Below are 21,066 nucleotides of genomic sequence, written 5' to 3'. Positions count from 1 at the left end.
GAAACAAAGGCAAACTAAATAGGCAACGAGAGTGGAAGAGGAACTGTGGGTACGGGAAGCATATTGGGGGGAGGTCAACAGGGAGGGGGAATGGGGAAAGGGAGGGAGATGATATAGGAATTGGGGATCAAGGTAGGAGGGAATGGAATAGACGGAGAGAGGTTGGGAGGAACTGTATGCACAACTAATGGACATAATCTAAAAGGGGGGGACAACTGGAGGGAGGGGGGCCACCGGGTGGAGGGGAGCAGAGGGAAGGGAAATTGGCACAAATGTAATAATTTAATCAATAAAACACATTAAATCTGAAAAAAAAAATGGGAGAAAAATTGAGACAACTGTAAAAGAATAACAATTTTTTAAAAGGCAAAAAACACAAAATTTTCTACAGAAAATGAATCCTAAGTACCTTTCCTTTCAAGTCAAGTGCCTTGTTATCTAAATAGACTTATTCAAAATAACAGTATAAAAATCTGCCCTGGCTGGTGTGGCTCAGTATATTGAGTGCCGGCCTGTGAACTGAAAGGTCATCAGTTCGATTCCTGGTCAGGACACAACCTGGGCTGCAGACAAGGTCCCTGGCTGGGGGCGTGCGAGAGGCAACAGATAGATGTATTTCTCGCACACATCAGTGTTTCTCTCCTTCTCTTTCTCCCTCCTTTCCCCTCTCTCTAGAAGTAAATAAATAAAATCTTAAAAATTTTTTTAAAATAAAGTATTTTTAAAAATCTATCACTGCAACAACAGAGCAGCAAGTCTATTTTTAAAGGATATTGCTCAGGGCTAGGCTACAGTATCAAGTCAAAGAGTAACAGCAATTCTGTGAAGTGTAAGAGGCCAACATAGTGTGTTCTAGATGCACAACTCGCTGGTGGACTGGTTTGATAGGACAAAGTTTAGCGCAGGTTGCTTAACTGCACATCTCTAGGGTAACCCAAAATTAGTGTTCATCACCACCTCCATGCTGCAGTCACCGTGACTTGCTGGGTTGGAAGTACTGCCACCCACCTGGGTGCTATAGGTGGTCATTTTCTTGGGACCTCCAGGACCAACCAGGTGGCTTCCTGGGGAGCCCTGCAGGCCTGGAATGGCTGGAGACAGGGCTGGCTCAGGCCCTGCCAATCTGAGGGCTTTCCTGGTGGGAGTCTTCAGGGGCTTTGCAAAAAAAGTCTCTTAGGTGCCCCAAGTCTGCTCTATTCCAGGAGAAATTATTAATAGAATCCAAAAATAGGAGAATTTTACTTTCCCTTCATCGAGTTTTTGATATAAGACTTTCTTCTTTGGCCCCAGTCAGTGTGGCTCAGTTGGTTGGGTGTCATCCAGCAAATGGAAATCACCAGTTCAATTCCCCGTCAGGGCACATGTCTGAGTTGCAGGTATGGTCCCCAGGTTGGGGTATGTAGGGAAGACAACAAATCAATGTTTCTCATTCACATTGATGTTTCTTTTCCTCTCTTCTCCCTCCTTTTCCCTCTCTCTAAAATAAAAAATGAAATAAAATAGACTTTCACCTATGATGTTTGAAAGAAGTGATTGCTGTGAAAAGTCTTTGTGATTTTTTAAATTACTTTGCATCCCAAAACAAGGCTGGGCCATCTAAGGTGTTACATTTCACTTCTTTATTTCTCAGAAACACAATATAATATTCAAATATGTGTTTAGAAGGGTAATGAGTGCTTTTTTTTCTGTTTATTTGAACTCATTATCTGATTTGTAATATATTTCACTGCTTTTACAAAAGGAACATTACACAAGGAACTTAAGCTTGCCCACATTTTTAACCCTATTTGATGAAGCATACTTGTATGATTGTTCACCCAACAATTAACACATAGTTCATGCTAACCCTATGAAAACATTGACATATTAATTTAGTCAGTCTATGGATCCCAAAATAGAATTTTTAGATTTGTTTTATGTGTTTGTTTTGTTTTTAATTTCTGAACCATAGTAGTTATTTATCAAAAAGTTGTATGATGCAGTACACAATCTCTTCTAAATATTTTACAAGTTCTAATTTGTAATTTTAAGGCATGTAACAAGCCCACGACACAGCTATTATTAATACATCCATTTTACTGATGAGGAAATCAAGACTTTCAGAGTGAAATAGCTCAAGATCACACATTTAAGAGGCAGAGAGATTTAAACCTAAGTTCTATTACTGAGGCCAAACTCTTACAGGTAAAATTAAAGTGTCATTGTTTTAAATTTTTTTATTTGGAAGCAATTCCAAATTTACAGAGATGTTGTAAGAATGAGAATAGCAGATTTTGCTGAGATTCCCTTGTTAACATGTACAAAATTTGTTTTCTGAAATATACATGCCTACACTGTGGCTCTTTACCCTGGAATACGTCAGTGCATATTTGCTAGAAACTGGAATATTCTGTTACAGAACCAGAGTACTCATGAAATTTAGCATTGATTAGATACTTCTATTTAATCTACTGTGTGTACTGCAGTGTTGATAATTGACCCAGTAATAATGTCCTTTATTTTTCTCTCCAGGATGGGACCCAGGCTAGGGCCAGGTGGTTGGTCTATCTAGTCATCAGCTTTCTCTTGCCTCCTTTAATCTGAAAACATTTCATAACTTTCCTTCGTGTTGTATAACATTGACAGTTTTACAGAATATGCTTGCCCCCACCTTTAAAAAAAAGAACAAGTAGTCTTCATTTTGCGTTTATTTGATGTTTCATCATGATCAGGTAAGGAAATTCAATGTTATATGGATGATGCTGTGACCATGTCAGGGTCTCACTTCTGGAGGCACATGGTGTCCCTCTGCCCCTCATGATGGTGTTGGTTTTGATCACTCCACTCCATCAAGGGGTTTTCTGATTTCACCACTGAGTAATTACTATTTTTTCCTCGCAACTAATAGGCAGTCTGTGTGAAAACTGAAGGATATTTGTCTGCCATTTGGAAGTATCAGTCACAGGGAGAAATGTATGTGTGTGAGGGTGCAAGGAAGTTCTTTCCTGCCATGGGAATGGGAGGGGAGTGTGATATATGAAGTCTGTCTGGGAAAACTCCAGCCATTGTTAATATAATGAGAATAGTTTGCATGACACTGATGTAACCTGGCAGCCAAGGAGAGTGGGATGGAATGAGCATGCGTGAACAATAATGACTTCACTGTACTAGTCAGTAGGGGCAGTAGATGCTGTTGAGTGAGCATGTGTACTGTGTGGCCATCACATTCAAAATGACTGAGCAAGTAGAGGAATGAATCTGCATCAAATTTTGCATTAAGCAAACCATTCAGATGATACGGAAGTCTTTCAAAAATGATACAATACGTGCAGCGCAAATAAAACTGTAGCACAAACGCTTCAAAGATAATCGAGAATCTGTTGAAAGTGATCCACATTCTGGAAGTCCTACAACAAGCAAAACACCTGAGAATATTGAATGTATATGGCTGCAATCAGCAAAGATTGGTGACTGACTGTGAGAACTAGAAGCTGATCTGGGGATTCTAAAAACTACTGTGTTCAAGATTTTGACACAGGATCATGGCATAAAATGTCTTGTGGCAGAATTTGTTCTGCGGCTTCTGCTACCAGGGCAGAAGTAACATCATGCAACAGTTGCTAATGACTTGATTCAAATGCTACCAATGAACCAGATTTTCTCAAGCAGGTCATAACTGGAGATAACTGGTGGGTCTATGGCTATGATCCAGAAATGAAGGCCCAGTCATCCCAATGGAAGTTGCCTGATTCTCCACACCCAAAGAAGGTGCAGCAAACTCACAGCAAGATCAAGATCATGTTAACTGTGTTTTTTTATTGGGAAGATGTTGTCCATCATGAGTACACCCTCCATGCCAAACAGTTAATAAAAAGTACTACCTCAATGTTCTTCATTGGTTGAGAGATGCAATATGATGAAAACAACTGTAGCTATGGGCAACTGGTGATTGGCAGCTTCATCATGACAACACACCCACTCATGCATCACATATCGTGAAAAGTTTTTTTGTGAAACATCAAATCACCCAGGTGGCACCCTGCATCTTCTGCCTTTTCCCAAAGTGAAAATCACCTTTGAAAGGAAAGAGATTTCAGACTATTGATGAGATTCAAGAAAATATGACAGGGCAGCTGATGGTGATTCCAACAAAGGATTTCGCAGAGTGTTTTGAACAGTGGAAAAGATGCTGGGAGAACTGTGTGAGGTCCTAAGGTGCCTACTTTGAAGGGGACTGAGGTGTCATTGATCTGTGTACAATGTTCCTTGTATCTTCTTCAATAAATGTCTCTATTTTTCATATTATATGGCTGGATACATTCTGGAGAGACCTTGTACTCTCCTTGCACCTACAGCTGGACAGTCTGCACATCTTTTAGTTACAAAGTTTGATTATTTGTTGACAAATCATTGTCAACAAATCAATAAAACCACCCCCAACTAAACCCCACCATTCCACATTGTAAGAGCCCTTAAAAACCAAAGGACTTTGCAGTATCCATAAAGATAACAAATAAAAACTGAAATCTCTTCAAAGGGCAAGATTAGACTACCCATAAGTTACTGTTGTATTTTTCACTTTACATAAGTAATTTTTCATCATTTACTTTATAGTGACCTCTTTTTGTTGGGGTTGGAATGATTGTGGTTTCTCTGTTTGCAAGTTTCTGAGGCTGGATTTCATATTTCATAGCTCCCTATGAACACAGCTCCAGCACACTCCCTTGCAACATTGGTGGAAGTAGACCAGACACTCATCTCTGGATTAAGAATCCATGGTTTTGGGTAACGGTGATGTTACATCATCCCATGTGTTCTCTCCACATGATTCAACCTTTATTTTACTTCCCTATCTTGATACTCAAATTGTTAGCACATTACAATATTTGCAAACTTTCAACCATGATGCCTACATGTAGGACAACAATTACCAAGAAAATTGACAAAAGGCTTAATGGAAGAAAAGTTTTGTTACCAGTATGTAAATTATAGGCAAATGTATTCATATTTGAACATCAAGAAATATTTTGCTTCTCTTGAGTAATCGACACCCTCTTGTCATGGAAGTGAGATTTTTATAACTAACTTATTATGTTTTCCATTTTGCCTTTCACTACCAAGATGATCAGAGACAAATTTGATACCCAGGGTCAGTAACTATTTAATACCTAATGGCTTGAATATTCATCTTCTAACTTTTCTCTTCATCTAATCTTTTCTACCTAAGTTATTCCATGTTTTCTCTTTTTCAGCTATAATCTTTAGTATTACACGTGTTCATGTGAAAGATTTTGAGCACATAAGAGCTCAGGTCTTCATGGGCTGTGCAATGAGGCATGGGCTTTGCCTTTACTCATGCAGAGTTAAATGTCCCCTGGTAATATGGGATGGACCAACGCCATCGGGCTCATAGCTCTTCTCTTCTATGGCATAGGCGCACTGTGAAGGTTCTAGGGTGAGACAAGCTCTTCTACTGGCTACTTCTCATGCCCCAGATCAATCTTTCCTTGCAACTTTTCCCAGATTTGAGTGCTCAACAGTCCAGATTTCCATTTCTGCTACTGTCTGTCGCCCTTCAGAGAACTAATGCCCTTGCCTGAAATCTGGTCTCAGACAAGCTTTAACATATTTGACTCTCAAAGATAGCATTACGGGTTAGTATCCCATTCCTTTTACTTTTAGAAGGCATCTCGGCCACTTTACAATTTCACCGATGCAAGCTTGACTGATCAGTTCATGGAAACATTCAAGCTCCAAATGCTCTGAACCTGAGAGCAACAATGTCTAAGCCCTAACAGATGGCTCTGACATCTGTAAACTTTGTAACTAAAAGATGTGCTGACTGCCCAGCTGCAGGTGGAGGGAGAGTACAAGGTCTGTCCAGAATGTATCCAGCCATGTAATATGAAAAATAGAGACGTTTATTGAAGAAGATACAAGAAACATTGTACACAGATCAATGACACCTTAGTCCCCTTCAAAGTAGGCACCTTAGGACCTCACATAGTTCTCCCAGCATCTCTTCCACTGTTCAAAACACTCTGCGAAATCCTTTGTTGGAATCGCCATCAGCTGCCCTGTCATATTTTCTTGAATCTCATCGATAGTCTGAAATTTCTTTCCTTTCAAAGGTGATTTTCACTTTGGAAAAAGGCAGAAGGTACAGGGTACCAAATCTGGGCTGTAGTGGGGTTGAGCCACCTGGGTGATTTGATGTTAGCCAATCCACAAATTGTGCTCCTTGAGTGAGTCAAGCTTGTGAGATGGAGAAGGTAGACTCAATATGGTCTAGATCTGAAATACACAACAGAATAGAGAGATGTACAAAGGAATAATAGTAATGCTACATATTTGTAGAGCACTTGAGAATTATTTTAAAAGCTTATATTCACAATGTTGAACAAGGTCTGCATTAACGGCTCCATTTTAGTTAGGTTGGTGGCAGAATCCCTTCTGAAAACCAAATTGCCTTTGTAGGCCTTTTGATTCCTTACCAGACCACAAGGCGGTGCTGTGTGAGGCTACCCCGAGGGATCCCAAGTGAACTCTCCTTTAAATCAGCAAAATTCTGGGCACTAAAAGAAAAGCTTTGAAATCACCCTAGGTGGTGTCCAGATAAAGACATTATTACCTGGAGTGAATGGGTGCTGGCCATTTGCACTAGCAGGGAAACAAAGGACTCCTGGGGAGCCTCTTCCGGCAAAGACAGCCACCTGGGAAGTGTAAACACACACAAGTCCACTTTCCTTTGTGAGCAGTGGGACGTGATTACTTTTTTTCTAGAAAGCTTTTCTCTGCAGGACAGGCCCCTACAAGCCCTCTTCCTAATGCTTCTTGCAGGCCTTTTGTTTTCTTTTTGCTTGTTGATTTTTCTATTGCAAACAGGATTGAGGGATGCATTATTCAACTAAAACCTTCTTTTGTCAAATCTCACAACCTTTCTAGTGTTGGGTGGATGCCTAGACAGATAGGTGGAAATAATTGCCCAAGGGCAAGGACAATATTAAGTAAATTCTCCATTTACGAATGAACATCCTCATGAAAATGCACCCACACCAGTCCTTTGTCTTGGTATTTCAGCATTGCGCAACACTCTGGAGTATGTTGCTGCTCTTACCAATGTTTAAATGCCGCATTCACAACTGTTGTTCTTAAGAGACTTCAACTTCTTTACTAGAATTTAAGTGACAAAAGGCTCAGGCAATTCTGAAAAGCCTGTTATGCTCCCTGGGTCATAAAGGAGACTCATAAACCACTTTTGGATTGTGACTACCAGGGGAGGGATAGATGGTGTCTGGTGTCTGATGGTATCCTAACTGCCAGGCAGACCAGAGAAAATTAGGGGTATGTTTTCATTTAACATCATCCCTTGCTGACTCTTGTCTCCCCAGAAAATTATCCATGAGGAGACAAAATAAGATGCCCCTTCTGTTAACTCAATTTTCTTAATTATAGTTGTTGGGAGATGGCTTAAATTATGTTGCGAGGTATGGGTTTTCTCTTTCACCCCACATTCACCCCCCACGCACCCAGGCTACAGAGGAATTTGTTTTACAGACTGGTAATAGTCAACACTGAGATAAAAATCAGTATGCTAATTTTTTTTTTGTGGCCCTTTTTGAGGTTTCTCCCCTGTTTATTAACCTCTATTCATTAAAATCCTTTCAAGGTTGTTTTTCTTTATTTCTTTTTTTAAAAATTATGTTTTATTGATTATGCTGTTACAGTTGTCCTGATTTCCCTCCCTATGCTCCCCTCCATCCAGCACCTCTCAGTCCTTCAAGCCAGCCCCAAACCTTCGTTCACGTCCATGGGTCATGCTATAAATTCTTAGGCTGCTCCATTTCCTATACTGCACTTTACATCCTATGACTATTCTGTAACTCTTTATCTGTACTTCTTAATCGCCTCACCTCTTCACTCATTCCCCTACAACCCTCTCCCATCTGTTAACCATCAAAATTTCTCTGTATCCATGATTCTGTCTCTGTCCTTCTTGTTTGCTTAGTTTGTTTTTTAGATTCAGTTGTTGATAGATATATATATATATTTTTTCTATTTTATTGTTCATAGTTTTGATCTTCTTCTTAAATTAGTCCTTTTAACATTCATATTCTCGGCGGTGCAGATAGACTCTCGGGAAGCTACGCCATCGTCTCTCGAGACGGACGGCTGCCGACGACGAATAATGGTTTGGTGATGATGAACTCTTAGATTTTTCTTGTCTGAGAAGCTCTTTATCTGTCCTTCTATTTTAAGTGATAGCTTTGCTGGATAGAGTAATATTGGTTGTAGGTCCCTGATTTTTATGACTTTGAATATTCCTTGCCAATCCCTTCTAGCATGCAAAGTTTCTTTTGAGAAATCAGCTGACAGTATTATGGGAATATCCTGTACATAAAAGAATTATTTTCTCTTGCTGCTTTTAAGATTCCCTTTATCTTTAACCTTTGGCATTTTTAATTATGATGTGCCTTCAAGTGGGCCTCTTTACATTCATCTTGCTTGGGACTCCCTATGCTTCCTGGACTTGCATGTCTATTTCCTTCACCAAATTAAGGAATGTCTCATTTTTTATTATTTCAAATAGATTTCCAATTTCTTGCTCTTTCTTTTCTCCTTCTGGTACCCCTATGATACAAATGCTGGACCTCTTGAGGTTGTCCCAGAGGCTGCTTACACTGTCCTTGTTTTGTTTTTTTTTTTAATTCTTTTTTCTTGTTGTTATTCTGATTGGTCGTTTTTGCTTCCGTATGTTCCAAATCATTGATCTGATACGTGGCTTCATCTACTCTACTGTGGTTTCCCTGTAAATTGTTCTTTATTTCAATTAGTTCTTTTTTTCAATCTTTCATATCTGACTGGATTTTTTTAATGCTGTTGAGGTCCTCGCTAAGTTCCTTGAGCATCCCTTATCACCAGTGTTTTGAACTCTGCATCTTATAGATTGCTTATCTCCATTTTGTTTAGTTCTTTTTCTGGAGGGTTTGTTTTTTTTAAGTATATTTTATAGATTATGTTGTTACACTAGTTCCAACTTTTTTCCTCTTTGCTCCCCTCTGCCCAGTACCCCCCTTCCCTCCAGCAATCCCACGCACCTTAGTTCATGTCCATAGGTCATGCATGTAAGTTCTTTGGCTTCATCCTTTCCTCTATTATTCTTAACCTCCCCCTGTTTATTTTGTACCAACCAATTATGTTTCTTAATCCCTGCACCATATCCCCATTTCTCTCCTTCCCCTCTTCCAGCTGATAACCCTCCAAATGATCCCCATACCTATGATTCTGTCCCTATTCTGGTTGACTTAGTTGGATTTTGTTTTTATTTTTTAGATTCAGTTGTTGATAGTTGTGAGTTTGATGTCATTTTAATGTTCATGATTTTGATCTTCTTTTTCTTAAGTAAGTCCCTTTGACATTTCATATAATAATGGCTTGGTGATGATGAACTCCTTTAGCTGCACCTTGCCTGGGAAGCACTTCATTTGCCCTTCCATTCCAATTGATAGCCTTGCTGCATAGAGTAATCCTGGTTGCAGGTTGTCTTTCATCACATTGAATACTGATTGCCAGTCCCTTCCTGCCTGCAAAGTGTCCTCTGAGAAATCAGCTGATAGTCCTATAGGAACCCTCCTGTAGACAACTCTCTGCTTCTCTCTTGCTGCCCCCAGCACTCTGTCTTTATCTTTCACCTTTGGCATCTCAACCATGATGCATCCTGATGTGGTCCCCTCTGGTCCAGTTCGCCTGGGAACCTCCATGCTTCCCGGACCTGTATGTCCATCTCCTTCGTAAAATTTGAGAAGTTTTCCTCATTTTTTTCAATTCTTGCTTCCTCATTCTGCACTGGTTGACTTTTTTCTTCCTTATGTTCCAGATCATTGATTTGAACCCCAGTTTCCTTGCCTTCAACATTGGTTTTGTGTGATTTTGCTTTGTTTCATTTAGCATAGCCTTCACTTCTTCTCTTATGCATTTGCCGTACTTAAGCATATCTGTCAAGCCTGTGAGCATCTTTATCATCAGTGCTTTGAATTCTGCATCTGTTAGGTTGTCTATCTCCTCATCTGTGAGGTTGGCTATCTCCTCGTCATTTAGTTCTCCCACTGGAACCTTGATCCATTTCCTCTTTTGGGCCATAGTTCTCTGTCTCCTCATTCTGACAGGCTCCTGTGTTTGTTTGCCTCCGCGTCCCAGGTAGAGCTGTGTGAGGTCCCTGTTACGTTGTAAGGGGCAGAGCCTTAGGTATTTGTCAGTGCAGGGTGACTTGTTTCAGCACGTTGTGGCGCTGTATGTGGGGGAGGGGTCCGAGAGGGAACCTCTCCGACTCCCACACCAGACTGTCGCACCTCTAGCTGCTGCCCTGGTTGTCGTTCCAAGAGTGGGTGGGTCTGTGTATATTCTAGGACCATGAGGGCCCTTTAAACAAGTAGACTCTGCTGAGAGACTGGCAGTTTCTGCCTCCACCCCAACCCCCATTGGTCTGCACAGTCAGAGGAATGAGGCTTGATTTTCCCCGGTGCTGGGACCATGAGTTGGGAGGTCTGGTGAGGAGCTGGGAACGCTCCCCATGTGTCCCTCTTGAGTTTTTAAAATGTGTGACTGAGCTTTCAGCCAGCCTGCCAGTGCCCCTGCTGATGCCACCACCACACTGAGTCCTCTCCACCCCGGCTCCGCCCCTCTTACATGTCTGGATGAGTATTTCTTCTTTATATCTTTGTTGCTGAACTTCCATGCAGTTTGATTTTCTGGAACTTCTGTTTGTTTCTAGTTCTGAGGTAGTTGTATTCTTTCTTAGTTATGGAGGGAGACACAGCGTGTCTGTCTACATCCATCTTGACCGGAAGCCCCCTTGTTTTTTTTTTTTTTTCTGGAGTTTTGATCTCTTCCTTCATTTGGGCCATGTTCCTTTGTCTCCTCATCTTGGCAGCCTTCCTGTGTTTGTTTCTATGTAATAAGTAGAGATGCTTTGACTCCGTGTCTTGGTAGTGTGGCCTAATGAAGTAGGGGTACTGCAGAGTCCTGTGGCACAGCCTCCCTATCACCCAAGCAGAATACTTGAGGTTCACCTTTCGTGTGGGCTGAGTACACCCTCCTTTTGTAGTTGAGACTTGGTTGCTGCTGACAGGTCAATGGGAGGGATTTACCCGGGTCAGTCAGCTGCAAGAACTGGCTGTGACCACTGACAACCACCCTCTGCCCACCGGGGAGGATAGGCTGTGCAGGGGTAGGGTGGTGGTGGTCCGATGTGGTCTGTAGCTGTGCACTAGCCCTGGGGTTTCCCAGGTGGTGCAGGTTAACGTCAGCTCTCACCTGTGTCTTGCCCAGGGACATGCTGAACTGAGTTATAAAGCAATCTGAGATGGCTGCTACTTGTGCTGGGCTTGGAGATTCCCAGGTACAAGCTGTGAATCTAGGCTGGCTGCAGCTAGTGTCAGCCCTGGGGCTCACTGAGGCCAGCTCTTGCTTATTTGATAGGATTTGGAAAGTTGTGAAGCATGACCCAAGACCAGCCTTTCATATGGAAAAGCAGCTTTTGTGGGTCTGTAAGTTGGGTGGGACAGAGTCTCTAGGGATCTCCAAGGGGGGTCAAACAGTGTTATTCAGGTTGATGGAGTCTCAGATATGGCACCTGCCTGCTGGCTCTATGGCTCTGTTGGAGGAGGGTTCAGCAAAGGGACAATGGCCTCTGCTGGCCTTGATGCCAGACATTTCAGTTTCTGCCTTCATGCCACTTGTGCCTTTCAAGCTGCTACCTTGGTGCTGGGGCTCAGAGGGAGTGAGTCTTAGTAGGTGAGTCTGTGTGTGGGATCTTTAAGAGGAATTGCTTTGGGCTCTAGCAGTTTCTTCTACCGATTCAATATCCACTGGTGTTTGCAACCAGAAGTTGTGGGGACTTATATTCCTGGCACTGGAACCTTGGGCTGGGGGTTCTTGTGTGGAGCTTGGACTGCTCACTCCTGAGATATCCCTTCTGAATTTTTATCCACCACACATTAGTGAGGGACCATCCCATTCCTCATCTGCACCCCTCCTACCAGTCTGGATGGATGTGGTTTCTTTAATTCCATAGTTGTCAGACTTCCATTCAGCTTGATTTCTGATAGTTCTAAGTGAAGGTTGTTCTGTATTTTAGTTGTCATTTTGATGTGGTTTTGCAAAGAGGCAAGCTATGTCTTTCAACTCTGCCATCTTGACTGGAAGTCTGTTGTGATTGTTTTTCTTTTCTCTTCTTTTCTTGTTTTTCAACACAGAATAAGCATGTGCCTGCATGTTTAGGACCTGGAAGGAAGTAAAGTGGGCCTCACATAGCCTTTTCCTAATACAGTCTGGGGTTTCTTGGCCGGTGCCACTTGTTCTTGGCCTAGCTTGATGTTCATTGCCAAGGAGGACTGAACTATGGACTTCACAGGTCTGTTCCATGGAGATGTCAAGACCTTTGGTACTTCCTAGCTCAGAATGGATCCACATGCATCCAGATGCCTCAACCTAGTTCCCTCTTTCTCAGGCACCATGCCCAATTTTTCACCATTCTGTTGATTTCCCCTCCCACATTCCTGAAATCTATCCACTTCTCCTTTCTAATCCAGGCTACCTCTGTCCTTTATCCTAGAATTGACAAAAAAGCTTCGTAACTGAGCTTTCAGGATTTACTGGTCCCTTCCTTAGCACCTTCCACACTGCAGAGCGCTATTTTCAGAACTACTGTCTGTATCACTACTACCACCTTTTCAAGAAACATTTCCATCTCCTCTTGGATTAAATCCCTGGATAGGCCTGTCTGTCCTTGCTTATATTTCTCTTCCTATCTCTATATATTTTATTGTTCTTTCATTTCCTTGTTTTTCTCTGAAAAGTGCTTTTATTTTAAAACTCTTCATATAAGATTGACCTTCCCAAAGCATTTCTTAAAAAAAAAGAAAATCCTTGTCCAAAGGAATTGATTCTTTAGCAAACTTCATCCAATTTAATCATCTGTTTGCTTTCTTTATTTTTATTTTCAGACATTCAGATGAGGAGAAATAGATTGAGGAAGCAATAAAGTTTGTTTGTGTAGGTGCCTTGTCTAGATTCAGGAGAAGGATGGTTCTAAAGGTTGAAACAAGTGCTGCTCCTTAGTCTGCTGGTTCTAAAGAGCTGTTAAAGGTAGAGGTATTGATTTTGATAATAGGGTGAGACCAGCCAAGATTCTGTGATATGAGCCTCATAGCAGGCCTCATCCTTTTGTGGAAAAAGGGAAACAAAGACTAACCATCTGAACATCTTAGACCAAGATTTCACAAGTGTTCAGAGAGAAAACAGATCTTAAGGTCAGCAAAGTTTTGGGAAACAGTGGACAAGACAGGTTTCTTCATTGCAAGACTCTTAGGAGCCTTTAATATGCTCATGAGTACTACATTGCGCCAGATGAGCCATGTACCATAGAGGTATTTTCCAAAATGACAACACAATAACATATCTACCAATAATTTGTTTCTCAAAATATCTTGAGAACCTAGATTATCAAAGAAGATGAAATATTGCTTTAGAATCTACATCTCTTGATGTTGTTATTTGTTTCACTGACTTGTTTCTGATTTCTCTGTCAGGTGTCTTCCTGCTGTCTCTTCTCTCCCTGTCCTTCTCTGTTCTCCACCCCCTGCTTCCCCTCCCCTCTTTCTGACCCTTTTCTCCCTTCCTCTCTCCTTCTCTGCTTTTTATCCTTTCATGGTCTTCATTGTTTTTCTTATCTCTTTTGTCTCATCTTGTGCCCTTAGGCATGCTCTTTCTCCTTCCTCTTGTTTGGAAGAATACGGTATCCTGTCTAATGCTCAGTCTCATTGAGCCAATAAATATTTGGTATGAGGTATATTCTAGCAAGTACCCCACCTCTCCATATCCGCTCTGCTGTACTTGTTCCTGACTGCTAGCCTTTGCCAGGCTTTCCTCTGCCCTCCATTCATCCAGTCAGCCCTTCATTTGCCATCAATCTCTTTAACCCCAACCATTGCATGTGCCTGCTTCTAACCATCCTAGATCACTTTGCTTTCCAGACTCTCTGTACAATTGAAGTCTTTGCCTGAAGCTTTCAGTTGGGCATTTGTCTATGATCTGCCTGAAATTGTTTAAACGGCATACTTACTTTTGGTCTCAAACACAGAAAAACAGAGAGCAGGTTTTTTTTCTTTCCTGTCCCTTTGCTGCCCAGCATGTTGCTGAGTGAGCAGAAATGTTGGCTGGGAGGCTCCCTGGGCTGGGACAGGGGTTGCCTTATTGATGGGAAGGGCAGAGATGTGCCTGCTAACATACAATGAATAATTTAATCTTTATTTTTTATGCCCTCTGGTGAATAGCAACAGTTCTTTTGTCATAATTCCTCAAAAACTATGAAGAGGGTCAATGTGGTTTATGAGGAAACATCTAAGGCCCAGATGCACTTTTACTGAATAGGGGAGTAAGAAACAAAGTTTGTCTTCCTGGTGGGTCATGAACTAGGACTGACTTTTTAAAAAATTGAACTTTGGATTTGACCTTTTCTGTGGGCCTTCCAGTGTTTCTGTGAATTGAATATAATATCGACTTGAAAAAATTAAGGTTTAATTAGAAAAAAGCTTTGCCTCTTTTTAAAATCAACTTAATTGGGTCCTGACTGACGTGGCTTAGTTGGTTGGGCATCATCCCACCAAGCAAAAGGTCGCTGGTTTGATTCCCAGTCAGGGCACATGCCCAGGTTGTGGTCCCAGGCCCCGGTTGGAGGTGTGCAAGAGGCAACCTATCAGTGATTCCCACATCGATGTTTCTCATCCTCTTTCTTCCTTCCTTCTCCTCTCTCTAAAAGTAAATAAATAAATCTTAAAAAAAAACCCAACTTCATTGAGATATGACTTACATAACATAAAATGCATGTGTTTGAAGTGTATATTATAATTTTGACAAAGATATGCATTTGCATAATTACTTTAAGAATCATGACATAAAGTACTGTCCCAAATGGTGAGTACTAATCACATTGTGACTATTTAAATTAAAATTAACTAAAATTAAAAAATTTCCTCAGTTGTACTAGTCACATTTCAAGTGCTTAATAGCCAGCCACACATGACTATTGTTTACTGTCTTGGACAATACAAATTATGAAACATCTCCATCATATACAGCACTGATATAAAATGTACGTCTAGCACTGAAATAAAACATATCCATCACACCAGGAAGTCCCTTTGTGCTCTTTTCCAGATAATTCCCAACTTGCACCTCTGACTTCAGGAAATCACTGATTTGGTTTTTGATACTACAAATTAGATTTGTATCTTCTAGAGCTTCGTGTATATGTACTCTTTATTTGCCTGGCTTTTTCTCAGCATAGTGTTTCTAAGTTTGATCCATTCATGCTCTTACCTGTAAAATTAGTTCACTCCTTTTTATTGCTGAATAGTATTCCATTGTGTCAACAGACCACAATTTATTTAGCTTCTCACCTCTTGATGCCATTAAAATTGTTTCCATTTGAGATGATGATGAATAAAGCAGTTTTTCACTTGGATATAGATTTTTATTTCTCTTGGGTAAATACCTATGATTGGAATTGCTTGGTTATATGTACCGTAAGTGTATGTTTAACTTTATAAGAGATTGCCAAACTATTTTCCAAGATGATTGTACTATTTTACATTCCTACCAGCAATGCAGGGAGTTCCATTTGTTCCTTCCTTAAAAATTATTACTAATTTTTTGTTTCTTGTTCTATTAATTACTGAGAGAGAAGTATCTAAACCTCCACCTACAATTAGACTTTCCATTTGTCCTTTGTTATATTAGTTTTTGCTTCATATATTTTTAAATTTTGTGATATGGTACATACACAATTAGCAATGTTTCTTTTTCTTTATGAGTTGATCTTTTTTATCATGTAATACCATTCTTTGCCCCTGTTCTGAATTCTAGTTTGTCTGCTAATATAGTTCTCCAGCTTTTTTGTCTTTATTTAGAATGTTCATAGTCCATCTCTTTCTATCCCTTTGCTTTTAACTTACCTGCATATTTTTATTTAAAGTGGGTATCTTTAAAAAAGCATATAATGTAGTCTTGCTTTAAAAAAGTCCAGGCTGAGAATCTGATTTTTAATTGGAGTATTTAGACCATTTCCTCAAAAAAAAAAATTGACAAAGAATAAACTGTATGTTTTGTTTTAATTTGATGAGCTTTGACATGCATATACCTGTGAAGCCATCACTGCATCATTCTCCAAAGCTCCTGAGCTCCTTTTTAATCCATTCTTCCCACCAGTCCCCCTCCCAGGTAATCACTGCTCTGCTTTCTGTCACCATGGTTTGCATTTCCTAGGATTTTGCGTAAATAAAGACATATGTATTCTTTTTTGGTCTAGCTTCTTTTATACATCATAATGATTTTGAAATTCATTCATGTTGCTTTTTCATTTTTCTGGTTCCTTTTTATTTCTATGTAGTATTCCATTGTGTGTCTGTATCACATAGATGGACACCTGGGTTGTCTCTAGATTTTGACTATTACAAATAGAGCTGCTATAAGGAGTTTGATACAAGTCTTTGTACGGACACATGCTTTTATTTCTTTTGGGTACATCCTTAGGAGAGGGATTGTTAGGTTATATGGTAGGCATTGACTTAATTTTTAAATAAGTTACTAATCAATTTTCCAAAGTGTTTATACCATTTTACATTCTCACCAGCAATGTATGAGAGCTCCATTTGCTTGTCTTTCTTGTAACAGTTCGAATGGCTTGTCTTTTTAATTTTAGTGATTGTATTTGGTGTTTATGTTTCATTTACTTATTGTTCATTCATGTCTTCTTTTGTCAAGTTTCTGTTCAAAATATTTGCTCAGTTAAAAATTTAGTTGTCTTCTTATTCTGATACATACCCTTGGCTGATGTATGTGCTATAAATATTTTCTCCTTGTCTGTGCCTTTTTATTTCCTTAATGGTCTTCTTAAGAGTAAAAGCTTTGAATTTTGATAAAGTTTAAATGATCAGTTTTTCTTTTATGATTTATGCTTTTTGTATTATAAGAAAACTGTGTACCTACACAAACATTTTCTCCTTTGTTTCTTCTAGAAGTATTAGAGTGCTAGGTCTATGATCCCTTTGAATTAATTTTTGTGTAGGGTGTAAGGTAAATATTCATCCCCCCCACCCCATGGAGAGATCTAGTCATTCCAGCATCATTTTTTTCAAGATTTTCCATTCCCCATTGCAGTGCCTTGACACTTGTTGAAAAATCAATTAATGTTTATAGATGTGGACAACTGATACAAGGTATATTCAAATATTCAAATACTTTATAAATCCCGGTAGGATAAGTTAGTGAAAGAGCAGTCAAAGCATTAAAAATAATTTAGGTAGTTGTGAATCTTTTTTCATCAAATATTGTTTTAATTTCTTCTTTATATCTATTCCAGAATGAATGCAACAAATTCCTCTGATTCTAAAACCACATGAATGGCAGATCCGTATGAGAGCAGAAATATCCTACCATTACTTAAAGGTATAGGCTTTCTGGTGAAGAAAAGCCTTGTTCCAGATATTTGGTTTTGCTAATGTTCACTGATTCTAGAATTTTCTTCAAATGCAAATACACTCTGAACTGACACAAACTTTAAAAATATACAACTAAATTTGCCTAAAAAACCCAGATCTATAATACTGATAAATTGACTTTCTGTATTAGGAGTGCCAAAATAAGCCTATATTTAATTCTGTGATAGGGAAAAAAACATGGAAAAGAAAACCCAGTGGCTATGAAAACACAGATCTAAAAAATTTAATGATTTAAAATAGCCTCTACATACAAGATAACAAAAAGAGTAATACAGATAGAACATTTTGGTTTTAAAAACATGAACTGTCACTACTTAAATCTGTCATCTCCTAAGAAATACACATTTACAATGTATATTTCATTTACAATGAAATCTACAAGACACACTTACAAGTGTTGTCTGTTCTCAGCAATCCCCCTTCCTCCCCACACATTCACTTATTTGTCATATAACAATACAACCTTTAACCTTCTTTTGGCAGAACAAAACTTTGAGAACTTAATAGCAGTTGTTTCGAAAAGCACCTTCTGTAAGTTTCACTGGTATTGTACCATACTGAGATCATTCTTCTCTTAAAATCTTGGCCTGTTCCAATGATTTGGTTGTTTAAACCATGCCAGCTTAATTCAGTCAAAGCATGTATTACAAATAAAAATGTTTTCAAATAGGCTGGAATAAAACCATTAAATAAGAACTGGACTGAAAGACCATAGTGTGCTTCTGGACTTGGTAATATGTGAGTACATTTTCTCACCAGGCAGAATGTGTTTTATGTGCCCCATGATCAATCAGATGGCTTGTGGTGTACCTGTGCTATGCCAACACCAGCAGGTGCAAGAGGACAGACTATGGAATGGATGCTGTGCTGAGTGGTTAGATGGTGGTGGGCTGTGTAGATTGTTGCCCAGACAGCTGTAAAGATTAGATGGGCTCAAATAGCTACTTTCAGTGTCAGGTCTGCCTATGTATGTTTTATGGATGGTGCAAGATCAAGCAATGAATTCTCTTAAGAGTAGGATGTGGCCTGTTAGCTCTCAAGTTCAGGTGACCAAGGAACTGATCAGCTTCCCTCAGGTAATGGGGAGATAGTAGCACCTCAGTGAATGCTGGAAGTCAGAAAGGTCTTCTTTTTGTGGATGATTATAGTCTGATGTGTCTTTATAAATTCCTGCTGTAACTAATACGGTTTCCACAAATTTGAAAACATCATTTGAAAAATCTCACGGCCAAATCATTAAAAAATACAGACCATTAAATAGCCCCAGGGGAGCACATGTTCTCCTTGTATTGTGAAGTCCTCTTGGTGTCGAAACAACCCAGTCCTAACTGGGGTCTTGACTTCTTAACACGTGTCTCTTCTCTCTCTAGCACATAAAATATAGGTGCTTGGATCAATGTAGACTTTCTGAAACTTCTTCTCTAAGATGGCTTTTTCAACCAGAAGTGAGACATTTTGTAATATGTACCTAGACAGTCAATTTTAGAAGGAGTTTCAAAACAAGGACAAATTATACCACGCCTTGTAATTTGGGAGGTGAACATTTGCAAATATACTCTGCTTCCCAGATGTGGAAGTGACAGGCTCAGAATAAATTGCTATTATACGTAGAGCAATATGGTATGTTTTCTAAAAAATAAAAATAAAAAAATGCAGCATTAGGATGTGTTTACTAAGGTGCTTCTTAATTCATGTTTTTTAATGGAATGTATCAGACAAACATCTACAAACAACCATGAAACACACAGGCACACAAACGCGAGTGGACCAGTTCCTGTACAGTTTATGTCTTAGATGCTTGTATGTGTACATAGGACCACACAGAGAAAAAAAGCTCTCCCTCTAACTCCCTGAATTTCTGAATGTTGTCTAATCCATAAAATGTTAAAATATTTCAATTTTATATAAAATATCTACAAAAATAGATAACATTGACAAAAACCAGACAGTATTTCCAGTTTTCCTTAGTAAACCACTCAGTCCCCTTTCCTCCTTTTCCTCTCAGAATGTGGCCATCTCCAGCAAAGAGCGCTTGAACAGCTGTGCGTTCCTGGACAAGTCGGTCACTTGGTGTACCATTTCTTGCAGGGCTGTAGTGCTCGGGTAATGGAGGGCGGCCATCTTAGTCGCCGTAACTATAGTCTTGAGCTGTTCACAGAGCTGGTTGCTGGAGTTCATCACTTTGTTGCGAATGTCCTGGGCAGCAACCTGCCTTGTCAGCGTGTCTCCAATGAACACCAGTTTGTGTGCACTTAGAATGACAAACTTGCTGTGTGCCACGAAGATCCGCGGGGGCTGGGCTGAGCTGACGCAACTGAAGAGAGCATCAATGGCATTGAGAAGGGAAATGTAATGGGTCTCACACTGGTCATAGTAGAAGCAAAGCAACTGCCTGTCCTGAGCGCCCACGCTGCTGTTTGTGGTCGGGAGACTCTGAGAGGGCTTCCACTTTGAAATGTCGTTTTCCACAGGCTTTGTAATTTCTTGTTCCAACAACTGGAACTGATTTAGCTGCAAGGTAGGAAAAAAAAAAAAAGATTTCATTAAAGGTAAGATAGTGTGCTGTAATGAAAATTAACCAGGGCTTGGAATTAAAAGATTGAGATTTTAATCCCAGGTGCTTATTAGATGCGAGGCCTTGGTTGGCTTCCTCTGCCCTTAAGACTGGAAGGTATCGTAATGTTTAAACCCAGCTCTGTTACCTACACCTTTATGAAAGTTAAATGAATTAATATTTACAAAGTGCTTAGAATGGTGTTTGGAATATTGTAGGCTCTATGTAAATGTTTATTAAATGTCGAGTGGTACAAGGGAAAAATGAAATGTAGGGATCTCTTTGTCAAGTAAATCACTGTCAGTTTGCTCCTTATAGAGGAAAGTCTTGACTGTCCTTCAGGATGCTTAGATAAATGGCAATCCATGACCTATTTCTTGGTATAAATGACAATCCATGACCCATTCCTACACTTTCTGTCCAGATTCATAATGTTATTATCCAGCACTACAGAGAAGACTAATGCATATAATTATATGTGCACTATGTAAAAGAATATCTCTAAGGAAATCTGAATGCCAACTGTGCACCATAACAGCTTCACAGAATTGAAAGCAAAGGACATCGCATAGAGTCAGACTCAATGAGAGTTAGCTTTCTTCTCTCATTATTGCACCTAGATTGTATATTCTTTAAGTTGCGATGATAATAACTTCCAGCTATTCTACCAAATCTCAGGAGAGACTCTTGCAGGTAAGGACTATCTGTAACCTCAGCTTAGGACCCAATCTTTCACCCTGAGGTAGGGCTGAGTCAGAGCAGGGATAACCTCACCTAGCTCCTTCCCCAAGAAATGCCCAGTGAGCTTTACTCTTCCATAGAATCTGTTTTTTTCTTAGGAATCACTATGGTTTCAATAAGCTACCTAAAGCTCTGCAGTCTTAATTTGCCAAATGTTAAAGCAAACATAAACAGAGACAGGGTGATGCTTCAAGATAGAGTTTATCCTTTTGCAAATATGCTCATAAATATATC

General features: G+C 39.8%; 1 protein-coding gene across 6 annotated transcripts in view; it reads right to left on the bottom strand.

Annotated features, from left to right (window-relative positions):
• Window positions 1–17,744: 17,744 nt before the first annotated feature.
• NEDD9 (neural precursor cell expressed, developmentally down-regulated 9) overlaps window positions 17,745–21,066 on the bottom strand; it is a 188,980-nt gene continuing 185,658 nt past the window's right edge. For all 6 annotated transcript variants that reach the window (XM_090269818.1, XM_090269819.1, XM_090269817.1 and 3 more), the window contains one exon: window positions 17,745–20,048. In XM_090269818.1, the coding sequence (XP_090125944.1) occupies window positions 19,539–20,048 (510 nt within the window). In that variant the 3' untranslated portion in view covers window positions 17,745–19,538. The remainder of the gene's footprint in view (window positions 20,049–21,066) is intronic.

Source organism: Furipterus horrens, unplaced genomic scaffold (genome assembly GCF_987537825.1).
Source record: "Furipterus horrens unplaced genomic scaffold, mFurHor1.1.pri manual_scaffold_3, whole genome shotgun sequence".
NCBI lineage: Eukaryota > Metazoa > Chordata > Mammalia > Chiroptera > Furipteridae > Furipterus > Furipterus horrens.
Note: the sequence above shows the minus strand (reverse complement) of the source record. Positions and strands in the feature narration are given on the sequence as shown.